The 17,122-nt window shown below is 37.1% G+C and overlaps 4 protein-coding genes across 5 annotated transcripts; 2 read left to right on the top strand and 2 right to left on the bottom strand.

The window, feature by feature from the left end:
• The first annotated feature begins 24 nt into the window (after window positions 1–24).
• Window positions 25–1,368, top strand: LOC119070541 (rhodanese domain-containing protein CG4456-like). Its single transcript, XM_037174917.1, has 3 exons — window positions 25–283; window positions 1,061–1,217; window positions 1,286–1,368. Exons 1-3 carry the CDS (start codon window positions 157–159, stop codon window positions 1,338–1,340), a joined length of 339 nt encoding a protein of 112 aa, XP_037030812.1. The 5' UTR covers window positions 25–156; the 3' UTR covers window positions 1,341–1,368.
• A 1,558-nt stretch (window positions 1,369–2,926) lies between these two features.
• Window positions 2,927–10,991, top strand: LOC119070535 (integrator complex subunit 5). Its single transcript, XM_037174908.1, has 11 exons — window positions 2,927–3,248; window positions 3,311–3,479; window positions 3,543–3,750; window positions 3,820–3,952; window positions 7,747–7,870; window positions 7,947–8,291; window positions 8,357–8,606; window positions 8,676–9,055; window positions 9,121–9,464; window positions 9,524–10,031; window positions 10,632–10,991. The coding sequence occupies exons 1-11, from the start codon at window positions 3,039–3,041 to the stop codon at window positions 10,787–10,789; spliced, it is 2,829 nt and encodes a 942-aa protein (XP_037030803.1). The 5' UTR covers window positions 2,927–3,038; the 3' UTR covers window positions 10,790–10,991.
• On the bottom strand, window positions 4,654–5,729 carry LOC119070540. Its single transcript, XM_037174916.1, has 2 exons — window positions 4,899–5,729; window positions 4,654–4,801 (listed from the first exon to the last, which is right to left on the bottom strand). Exons 1-2 carry the CDS (start codon window positions 5,638–5,640, stop codon window positions 4,695–4,697), a joined length of 849 nt encoding a protein of 282 aa, XP_037030811.1. The 5' UTR covers window positions 5,641–5,729; the 3' UTR covers window positions 4,654–4,694.
• Window positions 10,992–11,044: 53 nt separating the features above from the next.
• On the bottom strand, window positions 11,045–15,596 carry LOC119070537 (serine/threonine-protein kinase STK11). Of its 2 annotated transcripts, XM_037174911.1 has the most exons (9): window positions 15,076–15,590; window positions 14,823–14,999; window positions 14,606–14,732; window positions 14,049–14,107; window positions 13,285–13,421; window positions 13,017–13,211; window positions 12,786–12,949; window positions 12,659–12,716; window positions 11,045–11,267 (listed from the first exon to the last, which is right to left on the bottom strand). In XM_037174911.1, the coding sequence occupies exons 1-8, from the start codon at window positions 15,433–15,435 to the stop codon at window positions 12,661–12,663; spliced, it is 1,275 nt and encodes a 424-aa protein (XP_037030806.1). In that variant the 5' UTR covers window positions 15,436–15,590; the 3' UTR covers window positions 11,045–11,267; window positions 12,659–12,660. The 2 variants fall into 2 exon arrangements, with proteins under 2 accessions (XP_037030806.1, XP_037030805.1); XM_037174910.1 differs by lacking the exon at window positions 12,659–12,716 and having other exon boundaries at window positions 15,076–15,596.
• Window positions 15,597–17,122: the final 1,526 nt, after the last annotated feature.

Raw genomic sequence — 17,122 nt, 5'->3', positions numbered from 1 at the left:
ACGTTCATTTATAAACATTGAAATTAAGAAGAAGAAAAAATATAACAAAAATTTCATTTGTGAGTCAATTTTGGAACATTCGTATAAGAACGGTTGATTCGTTATCTCTGTTAATTTGCTGATTTTGCGTGAAAATATATTTCGTACTGCTGAACAATGGCAACTGTAACTTATGAGGAAATTAAAGACCTTCCCAATCATCCTGAAAAACTGTTAGTTGACGTACGAAATGCAGACGAAGTACAAGCAACCGGTCAAATTCCAACCAGCATTAATATCCCATGTAAGTTTTATTCTTATATTTTTCCATTAAAAATTAAAAAAAAAATTAAATTTACCTGTTTCTTATAAATGCATTGACGTCAAGCGTGATGCATATGCAATATAAATGCATGTATGGATCCAGTGTTCATTCAATTAACGAGATGTGATAAAATGATATTCCGACATAAATTAAGTATTAGAACGCGGATGCATTGTATCTATTTGTGGAAATGTTATCAGTGATTTCTTATCACGAATTTCCATTGAACACAATCGCCATCCTCATTAATATGTTACCGAGTGATTTCGGTAAGATTATTCGCGTAGAGGTTCGGTACTTTGTTTACTAATACTGATGTACCGCTTACATCCGTACGGCAGAAATGAACAATAAGCGATTAGCCGGTCTTAAAAGCGATTGGATTTCATATCTAATGTGATATGAAATGAATAAATGAGTCTTGGTAGAATGGGCGCTATAAGTAGATTTGGTTTGTTCTTCCGTTAGAATTAAAACTTGATTTTTACTTTTATAATAGAACGTACGTTTGATGTATTTGGTGTATGAGAACCTTTTTACTCACAGCAAAACACCTGAGACATATAAAACTGTGTCCATATCATTGGTTCAGCTAACATTATTACTATTTAATTGATCATTATCATTTATTATTCCAACTGTGACCTTCGTATCAATTATTTATAAATGGTTACCACCCACTATCGACTTTAACATTAAAGCACTTGTATCCTTTCGATTAGAGAATAAGAACTGAAAATTGTTTTTCCTATTTAGTGCCGAATGTGAAAGAGGAGCTTGAGCTGTCAGCCGAAGACTTCAAATCCAAGTATGGCCGTAACAAATCACTCGAAAATGAAATTATTTTTCACTGCCATGCGGGACGACGAGCTGCTAATGCCAGTGCTGTCGCTGAAGGTCTAGGTTTCAAGAAGTTAGTATGATTTGATGTTAAAACATGTTGTATTTCAATGTAATTATTTCTTTTGTTCTGTGCTTCAGCTCAAAATCGTATCCAGGCTCGTGGACTGAATGGGCTGTTAAAGAGGGACTCTAAAATGGAGTGCGATGAATACAATACAACTGTAACGTTCAATTATTTTTTGTTACGATATTGATTGTCCAATAAAATGTAAAAGTTAAAAATCGTAGCGTTTTCATTATTTCTAATAAGCCGATTGACTTGAGCAATTACGAGCTGTATCGTGAAGCCTTGGCATACATCATAAGACATTTTTAGCCCAATCTAAATGAATCTTGAATATTTCATTCTATGATTCATGCTCAGAGTGATGGATCAGCCTTTCTTTTAAATTTTATACTTTACGTTAGTGATTTTTCAGTGGTTGGACTAAGCCTAACCCGTCCTTTACTTCTATATACTCAGTGAAGAGTATAACCTGAAATGAATCACAGCGAGCTGGCGTTCCCCTTTTTCATCACAGAGCTGAAATGCCTATCTAAATGAAGCTAAAAACAAAATAAAATAAAATAAATTATAAACAAACAGAGTGTAAACACTCTTCCCTTACCCTGGACTCACGTTAAGTGAATGAATTGAGAAAAAGAAGGCTGTTTCGACCTCGAGAACTAGCGGCGGTCCAAAAGCCAGAGTGTTAGTGATTTTTCAGTGGTTAGACTAAGCCTAACCCGTCCTTTACTTCTATATACTCAGTGATTTTTTCAACGAGATTGAGTCTGCGGTGGTATGTGTTTTGTTTTTGTTGTTTGAGTGGTGTTATTGTGTGAATTTTTACTCTCTATTTTTACATTTTTACTCTTATTTTGGTGCTACGTTTTTTGGGAATGTTTCAGAGTAGCTTTCTTTGACGCCCGATTTTCCATCAGCAGATGGCAATTGCTTATGTAAACTTTCTAACGCTACAGTTCAATTGAAAGATTTACTGCTGTCTTGTGTAAGAGGCTAGCGGAAACAACTGAAGATAGTCAGTCCACTCTGGCTTTTGGACCGCCGCTAGTTCTCGAGGTCGAAACAGCCTTCTTTTTCTCAATTCATTCACTTAACGTGAGTCCAGGGTAAGGGAAGAGTGTTTAAACTCTGTTTGTTTCTAATTTATTTTATTTTGTTTTTAGCTTCATTTAGATAGGCATTTCAGCTGTGTGATGAAGAAGGGGAACGCCAGCTCGCTGTGATTCATTTCAGGTTATACTCTTCACTGAGTATATAGAAGTAAAGGACGGGTTAGGCTTAGTCCAACCACTGAAAAATCACTAACACGTTGCCGGTTATTGTGACTTGTCAACTTTAGGCACACCGGAGAGTGCTAAGGGAGTCAAGGAATACCCCCAAATACATTTCTAAAAATCAAAAATTTGACTTTTGATTATTAGAAATTTATTTGGAGGTATTTTTAGACCCCCTTAGCACTTTCCGGCGTGCCTAAAGTGCCTGCTAGAGCATTATCCCCTATGTGTTAATGAAGACATCGGATAGCGATATCTGAAACGGTACATATCAAAAATTGAGTGGCCCATGCTTAAAAGCGCTGTCTTTCTTTGAATAACAGTTGACTACAATGGATAAGAGCAAAAAATGAGCAAAAAACTGACATATTTGAATTATTGCGCGCATTTCGCATTTCATTGAAATTATTATGTCAAAAACGTCAAAAAAGAGGAAAACTTGTTTGACAGATAGAACGAACGGGTAAAACTAAAGAGACTGTCAACACGAAACGCGGGTGCTGTTTGTTTACATTCATTAGTAAAAGGTTTTGATGTTTTCGTTCGAAAAATGACATCGAATAAATCTCTTCTCGCCGAATTAAAATATTTCGTGAACGGTGTACCAAATTTACACCGGGGTCTTCCAGCAGACGTATCAGCCCAACTTGTAAAATGCAGTTTAACACTGTTGGAAGAACTGTCAACATCCCGGGAAGTTATTTTGGAATATTTTGCTATGGTATTTGACGAATCGGTCAAAAACTATGTTGCATACGAAGTAATTTCGCTACTACCTCTGACCTTTTATGCTTCGATTAACAATTATGCTTATTTTCATAGAGAGAACCACAAGGAACACCTCCCGATGATGAACTTGTTGTTAGCATTCAAGAAGCACTCGAAAATTTAGTCACAAAAGGTCCAGCTGCATGGGCACCACTCATCTCTTCATGGAGTCTCAGAATTCTGGGAACATTATCGAATAAATACAGCAGAGGGAGAGTGATGGGTATGTAACGATTGCCAGATTGTTTCGTCCTTTACATTTTCATTCCAATGTTTCTCTCCGCAGATATTGGATCATCATGTACACTGTGGTTGGGATCAAATGCAATGCGTTCTTTATTGGGATTGGCCGCATTGTGCTTCAGTAAACTATACTCGAAAGATACAGACGATTGTATTGCAACGCTCTTGAGTACATTTGTGCAGAATTCTCCTCATTTCGATTGGGTAGTTGCTCGCTTAGGTGGTTGTTTTCCGCTGAAAGTTATCTCAAAGTAAGCATTTTGAACATTTCGGGAGAGCTGGCAACATTTTTCTGGTTGATTTCAATACTTTTCTTTCAGAATTTTGCAATGTGGTCTCCGAGGCTTTGTCGGCAATGCTAACAGTACATTAGACTCTGAAGTCGGGATATTGGGCTATCTTTCTTTTGCTTATGAAAGTGACCTAAAATTTGCATTGAAGGAAATGTTACAAGTAAGTTCGATGATTGGTGGTTTAATGCTTGGAACGGATCGGAGCCGCTCTGACCGGAACCCGAACCTGATTACAACCCAGACCTAAACTACTATTTCAGGTTCGACCCGAACTGTAAAGTTCAGGTGACTGAACGTGAACTTCTCGATTTTGGGCTCAACCCGAACTCGATCCGAACCGGACCCGAACCTGAAATGGTTCGATCCGATTCTGACCCGAACCTGCATTTTCAATTTCAGATTCATTCGAACCTAACCTGAAGCTAAAACTTTCAGGATGGATCATTTTCTCGTGAAAAATTTTGACAAATTTCATGCCTCTACTTTGTCCCTGTCCCCCCAGGTATATTTTTTTAATCAAATTTTACAAGTCAACATGTTCCTCGGTTTTTGATTTCGGAAAAAAGTTGTCAGTCAACTGAGGACATCATGTATTGAGAATATGAAAAATTGGGACAACTGACTTTTTTCGTTACTCCTATATCAGACATGCCCAAAAATCGAATATCCCACTAAACCTCAAGATCAATATCAGACACTAATTTACAACGTTTCGCACGCCACTCATTTTAACTTGTTTACATTGATTTTACAGCACACAGCTGTGCTTCGTTGAATTTTCATTTTATTCATTCATGTGACTGCTACTCTGCTGTACTGCGTAACAAAATATGCATGCTATTGCATGCTAAACTACTCGACCGGGTGGTGCAGGCCTGTTTATTTCATGATAATGTTTTGCATTACAATTTTTTTTTATTGAAATGAATGGATGGTGGACAGACAGTTAAAAAAAATCTTCCTTTAATTTGCTGATTTATCTTTCTGAACACATGTGGGATATGATGTTCTCATAAAAGCAGAAAAATTATTGCCGTAAGTCTCTGCTGTCGACACTTTCCTTTCTTTGGGAAAATCTAAGAAAGTCACAACTTTCATTGTAAGTTGGCTGTCGAACATGTTGTCAGTTCTGTATAAACCCATAATGCAATCCATATGTTTATCAACGTTAGGCATGGCAGCTAATACACTTCTCACTTCCCGTTCAGAAATAATTTTTTCATTGGCAACAATTCCATCACAATCAACCCCTTCCGGATTAACGTTGTGCGGATTCCACACTTCTGCATTATCAAATTCCAAAAGTTTATTGTCAATTGTGTACTTTGCCAGACAATACTTGGCTTGATGGGCTTCTAAAGTCTCATTTTTGATGGCCAGTGGAATGTGGAAAATGTTGTTGAATTTTTGCCTATCTGTTGGGCAATCGGCTACAATTTTATCAAAGATATTTGTTAAATCTGTTCTAGCTTCCTCCAATTGTCTTTGCTTTTCCGTTTCATCTAGTGTATCGGTTTCATCAAGTATACGAAGTTTTATTATATCAAAAATAGCTCCATGTTGGTCGAATTTCTCAGTTAAGCAGTCGGCCTCATTCGGAAGGATTGCCTTTATCTCGCCAAGATATAATGACTTAACCAAGATAGTTCCCATTCCGGTTATGGAGTGACAAATAAATGGATTTTGTGACGGTAGATTTGGTTCAAAGTCGGCACTTAATTTTCCCATAGATTTTAAAAGTGGAATGAAGCATCCTCTTAACGAAGGAGATTGAGGAGTTATGTCAGCAGAACTTAGTGCTACGCAAAACACTACACAAAATATTGAAATTTTCCTCGCGATATTCATTTCGAATGGACTTGCTAATTGAAACGGAACTGGTTAACTGGTTTGAAAACGATCGTCAATTCAACTGTTATCAAATCATTGGTGAAGAGAGTGTATATACCTACTGAACTAATGTGCGAATATAATTTCTTCTGACTGATAACCTGCAAGGATCAACGCATATCAAGCGTTCACAGAAATTATGTAAATGTTTGTGGATGTAATAACAGGGATAATGGAAAAATTAAAGTCGCAAACTGATTATGTCTACTGATGAATTTTCATTAGTTATTTGTTAACCAAGGGTAGAAAATCCGCATTTTTGCCCACTTTGAAGAAAATAAAATCAATTGCTCGTTGTGGTATTCAGCCATTTTAGATGAGGAAATGATCATTTTCTCACCCAATATGACGAAACATGCAATTTTAGGTGAGAAAGGCATGAAAAGTACTTTTTCAGAATATTTTGAGCCTAGAGTCAAGTAACTGGTTGTATAAGTCGGTGAGATGAAATTTTCAAACATTTTTCCACACCAACTGAAACATTTGACAGATGGTCCATACATTTTCTATCAAAATCTCAATTTTGCCTTGCGATAGCTTATTTTCAAGATATTGAGCTCGGGACATTGAAGATTTTTAACAAAATTAAACACTAAATATTTGGCTTACATTTGAAAATAAGACAGTTTTCTCAACGGATTTTAAAATCTCGTAAAATAACTTAATTTTTGTGTTCAATCAACGACTTAAAAAAATGGAAAATTGATGACACAATTCGACAAAGTTTTTCGCTATCATTTTATTTGTCACTCAATGAACTCAAGTTACAACATACCGCTTTATGGTCGTATTTATGCTTAATTATGACATGATGAAATGGACTTCGCTAAAAAATTTTGAAAATCTTTCATGTAATTATTTGATGCCGATTCTTTGGTTTCTTTGGGAAGATCTAAATAATCGAGGACAACATACGCAGTCTGGATATTGAACACGTTCTCTCTGTAGTAAGCATCCAAAATGCAGCGCAATTCTTTATTTGTGATTTGTATAATCGCTAGTATGTCTTTCACTTCCTTCTCACCTGTAGCTCTTTCAGCGTCTATAATTCTGTTGCAGTCAACACTTTCCGGATCTATGTTGTGTGGATTCCACGAGCTTATATCGGTCAAATCCAAAAGCTTATTTTCAAATACATACTGGGCCACACAATATTCCTTTTGGTGAACTTTCAAGGTGATATTTTGGACTGTGGTGGGGAACATTTTGATGAACATCTGCTTATCAGCTTGACAATGGTCTGCGATTTTTTCCAGGATGTCTGTTAACTCGTGCATAGCTTGTGTCAGTTGATTTTCCCTTCCCTTATAATCTAGGATAGTTTGGATCTTAATCGCTCGAATTTTGCGTATATTCAAAACAGCTTTGTGAGCATTGAATTCTTCAATTAGGCAATCCGCTTTGTCCGTCATTATCACTTTTATGTAGGCATAAATGACTGACGTATACAAATCAATAGAATCTTCTGGCTCGAAGGAACAAAAAAGTGAACCATCTGGTGACGATATTTGAAGTACTGCAACTGATTTATTTGGTACACTTCCATATTCAGTTAGACATCTTTCCACTTGACTTCGAGGTACATCGGCAGAGCATAATGCTGCATAAAACACAGCACAAAATAATGATAATGCCCCTGGGATATTCATTTTGACTGCACTTCACACAACAGTTCTTTGACTACTTGTTTTCAAATTATCTTCGCATCAACTACTTTATTGTAGATTTCTTATTAATCTCTACCGGATAGTGTCCGACCGTTTTTAATGCACTCTGATAACCTACACAATTCAGGTTTTCACCTTGAAATGATTACTCAATTTAGTAATCAAAATAAATTGTTAAATGTTTCTAAGTTCAAGGGTAAAATGTAGGGTATACGTACCAGTTAACGGACATGTAGGAGTGATTCGACACCTATTGTTCTTTCATTCATAAACTTGTTTATAATCAATGAAAGAATATATGCCCGACTACTCACACATGTCCGTCAACTGATACGCCTACCCTATTTAACGAACAAGCAAATTAACCAATAATTTTGATGAAAACGTTTCTTTACAGACTGTTCTAGTTAAAAATTTCGCATCAACTCAACCTCAAATTAGCACCATACCGTACCTCCTGCATTTGTGTGGAATGTCCGAAATCTTACTGCAGCCGATCATTAACGTATTTCTGGACATATGTAAGACAATCACAAAACAAATTACAATCGGTTCGATGAGAAAACATTTTATGGATGAAATTCAATTATTTTCCAGTTAACGACGCACTCATTCCATCCCTAATCGATCAGGCCCAACTGTGGCCGCAGAACTTTAAACCGCAAAACATAGTACCATCGCTAACCAGTTTAGCGTTAAAATTGAAAAGCGATGCAACCAAGACGATTATTACACTTGCTAAAATAGCCGACGATCATGCATGGTGTCAGGATTTGCTGGAAAGCATTTTACAAGAACTAGAGTTAATGGTGTGGGAAGTGCGAAGCTGTCAATTGCTGAATGATCTTATAAGGGACAATTCCACGGAATTATTATGGCAATCGTGTATTAGCTCCAATCTTATGGAACAGCAAACGGCAATACGACTGTTGTTATTGGCTTGTGAGTGTACTCTGGTGATTTTTTTAGGGAATTCAAATTCAATAAATGTTCACAACGCTTTGCAGCTCCACAATCACCATTCATATTCCATCAGACAGTGGCAAAACTGTTGGAAAATTCCTATGTCGTCAATAATAACGGTTTCGGTGCGTTAGTTCGACTGCTTCCGTCATATCACGGCACTCCAGAACCATTACAGATTAAGCCCGGTATCGAAATGGCATTGGAACGACTAATTTTGGGAAGTACTCGGAAGCGGTATGAATATGTTGCAACCGGCTTGAATGTTTTGAAAAATTTAGTTTCGCTGATCAAGTATGTTGAACGAATTCTCAGTGCGCACGCTGAACATTAACTTGAATTTTATCCGATTCTTCTTCACAGACTGGAAAAACTGAACACGTCAACGCATTTGAACCAGTCACTGGTGACAACAACCACAAACGAGTGCATATCAAAGATTTTAATCATCCAGTCCATGCTACTGAAACGAAATTTTCGAACTATCAGAGAACCGATTGACGACGACACTCAATGCGTAGATGTGGATACCATTCAGTACAAGAAACTGAAAAGCAAAACCGGTAATCACGGAATTGACGACGTAAATCAAACACAAACGGAAAAGGAACAAATCCATTTGATTGCAAATTTGTTGGATTTACTGGAAGTGGGTGGAAGCGAAATAGTGCTCGGGATGGTTGATGTCATCAAACTGGCTCAGCTGACCGTGTCCTATTTCTTCTGGTCTTTGTATGAGAAAAGTCGGTATTTTGTCGTGACGTTACTGTAACGAATTTCAATAACTTCATAAACTCTTCACCTACAGATCCCGTCGAACGGAGCACGGCTGTAAATCGAGCCTACTCAATGTTAACCCGGCAATGTACAATTCGCAAATCATCACGCACACTGGCATTGCGTGAACTATTGGAGGGAGCGTTTTTCTCTTACAGTGATCGGTTTGGTGCCCATTCCGAAACGAACTATGAATCGAAAAAGGACACAGTCTCGCTTATGAAATTGAACCAAAATCATTGCAGTATTCGGTCGATCCTGCATGCCGGTATTATTGGTTCTGGTTTACAAGCACCGATGCATGTACCTGACAACTTAGATCCGGAAATGCAACAAATGTATCTCGGTGCGATTGCAGCATGCTGCAAGAGTGAAGTAAGTTCAACCACATCGAAATAAATGCAACGAAACGGTCAATGATGAAATATTTCCAGGATATTCCGACAACGATCGATGGTTTCTCAACAGTATCTCTACTGTTGGTGGAGATGGTATCCACCGACGTAATGTACAACGGACTACCATGGCCGGACGAAGATTTCACGAAAGTAACAATGGAACGGGATTTGCAGATCCGGCGAACATTCACAAATGCACCAATATTGTGGGGCATACTGGGTTTAGTCGCTACATATCGACCAGCTATTTGTTTCACTTCGGTGCTGCTGCGTGCACTATGCGCATCCGTATTGAATCAATGGCGAGCGAAAACAGTGGACAAGTATCAGGCCATAGCCAATAACGTTGAACTGTACGACACGACGAAAAAGTTGCTTGAAGTTATGTCAATGGGCCAGTTGTTGCCGCCACCATTGAGCTATTTGCATACGGTTATTGATTATTTGGATGCACCGGAAATTTCTGTGGTGCTGAAGGAGTGCATTTGGAATTATATGAAGGAAAATGTACCATCGCCAGTACTGTATGGCGTCGATAGTACAGGTAAATTTACTTATATCAATTTCAATGTTCTGGAAATATCAGTTATTTCAGTATGTGATATTAGATCGCAAAAAAACTCACTCGCTTCGCTCTGGAAGTTTCTTAACTTGCTACGATGAATTTTATGTACTGAATACCTAAATGAAGCTAGCAAATCTATTAAATTCCAAAGCGTAAGCACTGTAAACCGTCGCAGAACTGAAATGTTCTTTATTACGAGATTCGTTGGGCCGTCGACTCGAGGATAATTCCAGATTTAGACGAGTAAACTTCGCAAAAAAAACTGAAGATCTTGAGTCATTATGATGATGAAACCAACGTTACGCTGGTTAAGTCCAGTTAAGTTCAGTCCAGTTAAAATTTTGTATTAAAATGCAGTTTGAGTTGGCCTCAGTCAAGGCTTACAAAATACATTGCAGTGCGGGTGTTACTATTGTGACAAAATAAATTTTCTAAAAAAAAATCGGTGCACTTTAGGGACATACCGTAGAACAGCTTTTTGTTTAGAATAACGTTCTGTGTCGAAAAGGTTGGAATAGCCGTACATGATTGTCGAAGATCCGACATGCAAATAATTCGTTTTCCATTTCTTATTACCAGGACTTCATTGGCGAGACTCTGTCGCTGCAAAACCGTATCCCATTTTCGTCGATCCACTGAGAAACATCATGCAGAGAAAATTGCCACAACTCGGTACCTTCTACCATCAAATGTTTGTAATATCTGAGCTGAGCGAAAATGTGCCGAAGAAGAACTGAATTTGTGAAAAATAATGTAAAAGAATATTGAAAGAAGAATGCAGAGTTTTTTTTATTGCTTTTAGGCATTGTCTAACGTTTTTGTGTTTCATTCTCTTCTTTTTTTCTTTTTAATTTTTTTTATTGATTCTCTTGAATATCAGCTCAATTTTGTATAATTCGCAAAAGGAAATTAGGAAATAAAAACCAACTCTTTTTACTATAAATGATATTTTACGTTGAAACGTTCCGTCTCCAAATTGGGTTCGTTTTTGCTTTTTTGGTAAAATTTGAAATGATTTAAAGTTGATTTTTTGTTTTGTTTTGTGTGTCTGTGTTTAAAAACAAGCACACCTTCACGATGGCCGACAAGTTGTCAATTGCTTAACAGATATACACGACAAAGACTTTCTCGATCGTTTTCTATTGGATGGATCTTTCTTAGTATTACTAGATTTTATGTGTGCAGCTAATTCGGCAGCTTGTTTTGCCAATTTCTCTGTAACGATAAAATATAATGTTCATCGAATTAATGAATGAGCAATGCTTTGCGCAAAACTCTGTTGCAAAATAGGGTTGCTCATAATTTTGTGCAAGAAGAAAAATGAAGCGGCGGAAAAAATTGAAAAAAAACACAAATTTTACACTCTGTCGTTACACAAAGCGCAACTCAAAATCATTTTAGAAATTTGTTAAACTCAAAATGGAACAAAAACAAATAAGCAAAAAAAATATGAGGGATTCTTTTGAAAAACAGCTTACCGGAATCGGACGCAGTTTTCAGTGGACTTTTTCATATGTGTCCAGAAAGGTATTCGTCCCTAGAAGACATATTTCGTTTAAAAAATCCTCGACGCTGTCTAGTGGGTGATTAAAAACCGAAAAGATGCACTTTTCTTGTGGAAACTTCTCTAGGTACATGAAGATCGTGTGAAATGTCATTAGAAAGGTAATTGGTCTGATTGAGTTTAAAATTCATCTGCACTGAGCAGTTTAAAAGTAGATAAAAATTTCAAAGAACTTCTAATGATTCCTCTGCAACCCACACGCAACGAAAACATCAAAAAACTGCAACCTGTTGCAGGTAACTCTGTCTCCAGGTAACCTACAATAGCTGCCACAGCTGCACCTCTCCATACGAAAAATACAGCTGTAGCAGATAACATATAATACCTGGAGACAAAGTTACCTACAACAGGTAACATTGTCAACTCTTTTTTGTCAGTGAAATCTTTCCTTTGTACTGTATTAGTAGAGGAATTGAGTCCCAAATTTACACTTCGAGGGTACATTCATCGTCTCACTACCCGTGAATGTACGGTGTCATTGCAAAGTTAAAACCAGTAGCTAACAGATAAATAAGTTTTTTTTTTTGATATTTTCGTTGCGTTTCAGATGCAGATGAATTGCTAGAAATTCAGCGAAATAGTCGATTTTTGACCCAATTTTTCAATTGCTCTTATCTCAGTTGGGACGACTTTTAAACCCAATAAGACCAAATCTGCCCCGAAAGTACATGTCGTCACATTTCGAATGGCACACCACATGACATTTTACGTTTCATGTTCTCGGAGAAAAGTGCATGTTTTCGGTTTTTGATCACCCTCCTACTATCGACAATTAATTGAACCTTGCAATTCGAAAGTGGTTTTGGCTTCTAAGGACGAATACCTTTCCAGTCAGATATAAAGAAAGTCCACCGAAAATGCGTGCGATTTCTGTAGGCTGTCTTTCAAGAAACAAAAAAAATCCCTCACAACAACCGAGAAGACCGTTCAAAATAGTATCATGAATCAACCAAAGGGTCAAAGAAATATCTCGCAACAAATCAAATCAAATTAAAAAGATGAAAAAAAAATCAAACTAAATAAAAACTGCACAGACGACTACCGCTAAAAATAAAAATACGATTTCCGAGGTTGCTCAAATTCATTCGGCAGTAATGGGCCTAAAACAAATACAAATAACCCGAATCCAAATAAACTGACTGGCACAATTAGCATCAACGAACACTTACGATTTAAATCGTGTTCAGTGAAATAAACTTCGTCGTCACCGCTCTCTATTTGATAATGATAAGCTTCTAGACATGGCAAAACAGTTGAACATCGAAAGGGATCCCCTTTCATTGGTGGCACAGGTATGACTTCTCCAGATACGACCGGAGCACAACAAAACCATCTGAAATCGTTTTACATCGTCAATAAATTGCACAGACGACGACAAAAGAAAATCCGAAAATTCTTACGGATGATGGCGAATTTGTTGTAAAGTAAATCTGTTATCTGGTTCAGCTTGTAGCATTCCCAGGACTAGATTCGCAAGATTTGCATCTAATTTGTACAGCCAGTCAGGTGCTTCCCATTGAGATTTACCGATGTTTTCCAACAGTCGGTATATGTTGTCACCATCGAATGGATATTGTCCGGTTGTTATATTGTATCTGACACATCGCAAGAGGAAAATGTTAGTTTTTCTGACAAAACCAAAATTTCATGGCCTTGAACGGAACTTACAGAGTAACGCCACTGCTCCATATATCCACTTTAAAGCCGAGAAAGGTCTCCTGTCCGTTCGCAATTTCAGGCGGTTGAAATGCAGGCGATCCTTGTCCAGTTGTACATGTGTCATCTTCGGCAAACATTTCTAGGGCCTGTGGAAAGATTTCTTTTTTGTAATTTGTCAGCTAATGAAATCAATGAAAGATTTAAACATTCAACGAAATTTCAACTACGTTTAAGCGAGTGACTGTGCTACTGTCGGACAAAAACCCTTCCTTCCTATCATATATCATCGCAGATGTCTTCATGCCTTCACAGAAAATGCTTCGAATATGTGATAAAAGGTTGCTGAGACACTAAAATTTTGACTTCCACGATTGAATCAGGTCCCCGATTAAAGTCTCCTCCACGCTCCACTCTATCGTAATTCCATGTGAAATTCGCAAGCTATCGAAATCAAGTCGATAATTACTTTATCGACGAAACTGGCGAGTTTGAAACTCGTCCAATCCAGTGTAAACCACGAGGTAATCCAGTGATAAGCCCTACTTCAGTAATTTAGAAGGAGAATTGAACATTTTGTTGGTTTTTTTTTTCGTTAGTAAGTCAAGAGCATCGACTGGACTGTCCTTATGGTTCGGACTAATGTAATTTCACTTCATTAAGCTAATGTAGTCCCACTGTCAGCCTCCTATATAAACCATCCGTTTTTGATGCACTACTCGCACGCAACACTTCACAAACACAAAAACGCATCGAAAAGTATGAAAGCTACTTACTTCCGCAACACCAAAGTCTGATATTTTCAATGTGTGGTCTAACGTCAGTAACAGATTTCCTGGAAAAGAAAATTGGAAATTAAAAGTCGTCCTGCAGCACAATGATAACAGGGAAATGATTCAAGAAAAATCCTATCGCAACTACAGTTTGACAAAATCATAGACTCTTCTTTCCACGAAGATCTCAATTCATGGAAGTATCGCCGGGCCAGTGTATATCTGAGCAGTCCCTCTAATGGTTATAATTATAGACAAACTACGTGCGAAAAATTTTGATTAACATCTATGACGTTACACAGCCGCTAAGTTGGCATGGCTGTTAACGAAACGGGTTCCCTGAAGAGACTATGAAAAGCAAAATAAACAGACGTCAGTTCATTGCATGTCGACAAGCCTGTCCGTTTTCCAGGTCGATTTTTCTCGAATAGTGAAAATCAAATTGGTTTTTCTCGTCCAAAAACACGCCCGGAAGTGAAGATGCGTAGGAGTTACACCAGCTACTTGGCCATGAAATGAATCAAAAAAAAAAAAAAATTCTTAGGATCCGACTCCGTTACCTGGTTTTATATCTTTATGTATGACACCTTGGCTATGTAAATATTCTAAACCGTCCAACAATTGCACAAAGTAGTTGTGTGCCTGAAATAGTGGCAATTTCTTTTCCGGCGCTGAATCGACCATTTCCTGTTGAGAAGATCATTTCAGAAAATAAGAGATTCGGTTCTCACGGAGCAAAAGGTGAGTGAAAACGGACCGGAGTTTGGGTTTACTTACCTGGAGGCCACCAACGCAATACTCCATAATTAAATACATTTTTTGTTTCTCCTCGTTATATAATACATCTAGTAATTCGATCACATTCCTGTGCTTGAGTTTACGCAGCAATTGTATTTCTCGTCTAACATTTTGTTCCCCATTCGGAATCCGTCGTAGTTTTCGTTTTGTCAAAATCTGAAAGCAACATTCACCGATGAGTTCGACCATCAACAACCGATTTTTCCTCACTGGACGTAAATATACTACCAACCTTAACAGCTCGTCTACTCAAATCTTCGGAATCTAAAACCTCTTTCACTTTGCCGTACGATCCTTCGCCTAACAATTCGCCCATCACATATCTGCCGACCATTTTACAAGCCTTTTTCTTTGCCTGGTAAATTATTTCCGCACTATCAACCCGATTGAAAAACAAATTGCCAGCATCGTTGGTCAGCGACAGGTCAAGTTTATCGATTTCTTCGTCATCGAGCCAGGTGACCGATGGCTGTCCCGGATGGATCACACCATTTTTCGAAAAATCTCCATCCGAATACTTGGGCAGAAATTCCGTATTGCTTACATTACCATCATTTACTATTCGCATTTCTGCGTGTGCATCTGCTTCCATTATACTTGTAAACCATTGAACACCAATATTTTGATAAAATGTTACATTGGTTTCAATTAAAATAAAAATTTTATTTTTAATTTTACGATTATTTATGAGTAAAAAATTCAGAAGTAAATATATAACTAAAAAAAAGTGTTTAGACAATATGCAATATGTCAAATTCGGTCTCTTCAACTTTATTTGCTGGGACACGAGATTTTCACATACAAAAACAAGTGGGATTTTTCATATAAGTATTGGCAATTTGATCAGTTCGCGTTCTTATTAGAATTTTGATCAATTATCCATCAAAGATTTAGATTCCTAATGGCAAGTTAGTTCGATAATTGATTAGAATCGATTATCGATGTATTTAAAAAATCAAAAACAATCCAATGTTTCATTGATAGTCGGTAAATATCGATTGATTTTATCGACTGCTAATTCGATTATCAGTCTATGTCGATATTTTTCAGTGAAATATATATCCAGTCTGGTAATTCCCATGTAAAATGATGTATTTTTCGATTGTTTGTAATAAAATTTGATTTCACTCCAGTCTGGTATCGTTGTAAAGGTTGTGAAATGGCTATTGGATCATAAATAAAATAACATCGAGAATATTCAAACCACTCATGTTATATACTTTGGGTACACTGTACACTGTACAGTTCCATTGTTCTTACGTACAGATTCGACTAATATCCGGAACGCACAAAAATGTAAACCGCAGTGCTCGGACGGTCTTAAAATACAACATAACTGCTTCAGGCGTTTCTTTTGGAGCTATACTTCAAGCATGAAAGGTACTTTAAATGAGGTACTGAAAATTGGCAGTGTATCATACAAATGTAGTACTTTATTCCAATGAAAGTGTAAAACAAGTATGGTCTATTGTCCGCCCGGAGGACTTAAAAACTTGATTTTCGTACTTAAACATACTCATTTTCATATTATTTTGACATAAAATGTGAGTGCGTTTAAAACGAATTCGCCGATCGACCATATTTGTTCTAGACTTTCGTTGCTTTATTCGGCACCTGTGATCAGCTTTGTTTGAAGTACGTTGAATTATATCAAGTTAAACACTACCTCGGAACACCCGATTCACGTATAGAAGCCACTTTTTCAGCAAGAAACGATTAAGAATTTTTCTCATTTAATTTAACCCATATAATGGGTGCTAATGATACCCAGATGTTTGGAGATGTTTGATGTTATTAGATGATTGTTTTCATGTAAAACATCTCAAATCATCTTAATTTCGGGTAACTGGGATTCATTGGGCACTCTAGTTTTGAAATATTCAAATTCTAACAACTATTTTAAATTGTTTGTATTTGAAGCATAGATGTCGCCTTATGAAGGAGCTTTTATGAAAAACTTGTGAGCACAGTTCAGATTTTACTTTTACATAAATGCAGGCAATTAAAAAAAAACGTAATTCTTTTGAGTCGTAAGACTAAACTAAACTGAGTCGTAAAACGCGTAAAACGTTTAGTGACTTATTTTCGGGCGAGAAAACACATTCTTTGAATCAATTTTTCGATGGCCGATCAAATGATTTCATTTTTTCATTTGTAAATCTACCAAACTCACCAGGTACAAGATATCACCTTTTTGAAGCTCATCACAATTTCCGGCCTTTGACTGAAACATTGTTTTTGTTATTTCGAAAAATGGTTGAGGACATGTAAGATATGTG

The sequence above is a fragment of the Bradysia coprophila genome (genome assembly GCF_014529535.1).
Source record: "Bradysia coprophila strain Holo2 chromosome X unlocalized genomic scaffold, BU_Bcop_v1 contig_98, whole genome shotgun sequence".
Lineage (NCBI taxonomy): Eukaryota > Metazoa > Arthropoda > Insecta > Diptera > Sciaridae > Bradysia > Bradysia coprophila.
The sequence above is the reverse complement of the archived record's forward strand: the minus strand, read 5'-3'. Positions and strand labels throughout refer to the sequence as shown.

Bases quoted from the DNA above. Each gene is read 5' to 3' on its own strand.
- LOC119070535 (XM_037174908.1), top strand. From the start codon at position 3,039: ATGACATCGAATAAATCTCTTCTCGCCGAATTAAAATATTTCGTGAAC. The intron at 3,249-3,310 runs GTAATTTCGCTA...TTATTTTCATAG, and splicing joins AAAACTATGTTGCATACGAA to AGAGAACCACAAGGAACACC. The intron at 10,032-10,631 runs GTAAATTTACTT...TCTTATTACCAG, and splicing joins GTATGGCGTCGATAGTACAG to GACTTCATTGGCGAGACTCT.
- LOC119070537 (XM_037174910.1), bottom strand. From the start codon at position 15,435: ATGGAAGCAGATGCACACGCAGAAATGCGAATAGTAAATGATGGTAAT. The intron at 13,212-13,284 runs GTAAGTTCCGTT...GCGATGTGTCAG, and splicing joins TGGAGCAGTGGCGTTACTCT to ATACAATATAACAACCGGAC. The intron at 11,268-12,785 runs GTAAGTGTTCGT...TTATCGTTACAG, and splicing joins CACTGAACACGATTTAAATC to AGAAATTGGCAAAACAAGCT.
- LOC119070540 (XM_037174916.1), bottom strand. From the start codon at position 5,640: ATGAATATCGCGAGGAAAATTTCAATATTTTGTGTAGTGTTTTGCGTA. The intron at 4,802-4,898 runs AACTTACAATGA...TGCTTTTATGAG, and splicing joins TGACAACATGTTCGACAGCC to AACATCATATCCCACATGTG.
- LOC119070541 (XM_037174917.1), top strand. From the start codon at position 157: ATGGCAACTGTAACTTATGAGGAAATTAAAGACCTTCCCAATCATCCT. The intron at 284-1,060 runs GTAAGTTTTATT...TTTCCTATTTAG, and splicing joins AACCAGCATTAATATCCCAT to TGCCGAATGTGAAAGAGGAG. The intron at 1,218-1,285 runs GTTAGTATGATT...TCTGTGCTTCAG, and splicing joins GAAGGTCTAGGTTTCAAGAA to CTCAAAATCGTATCCAGGCT.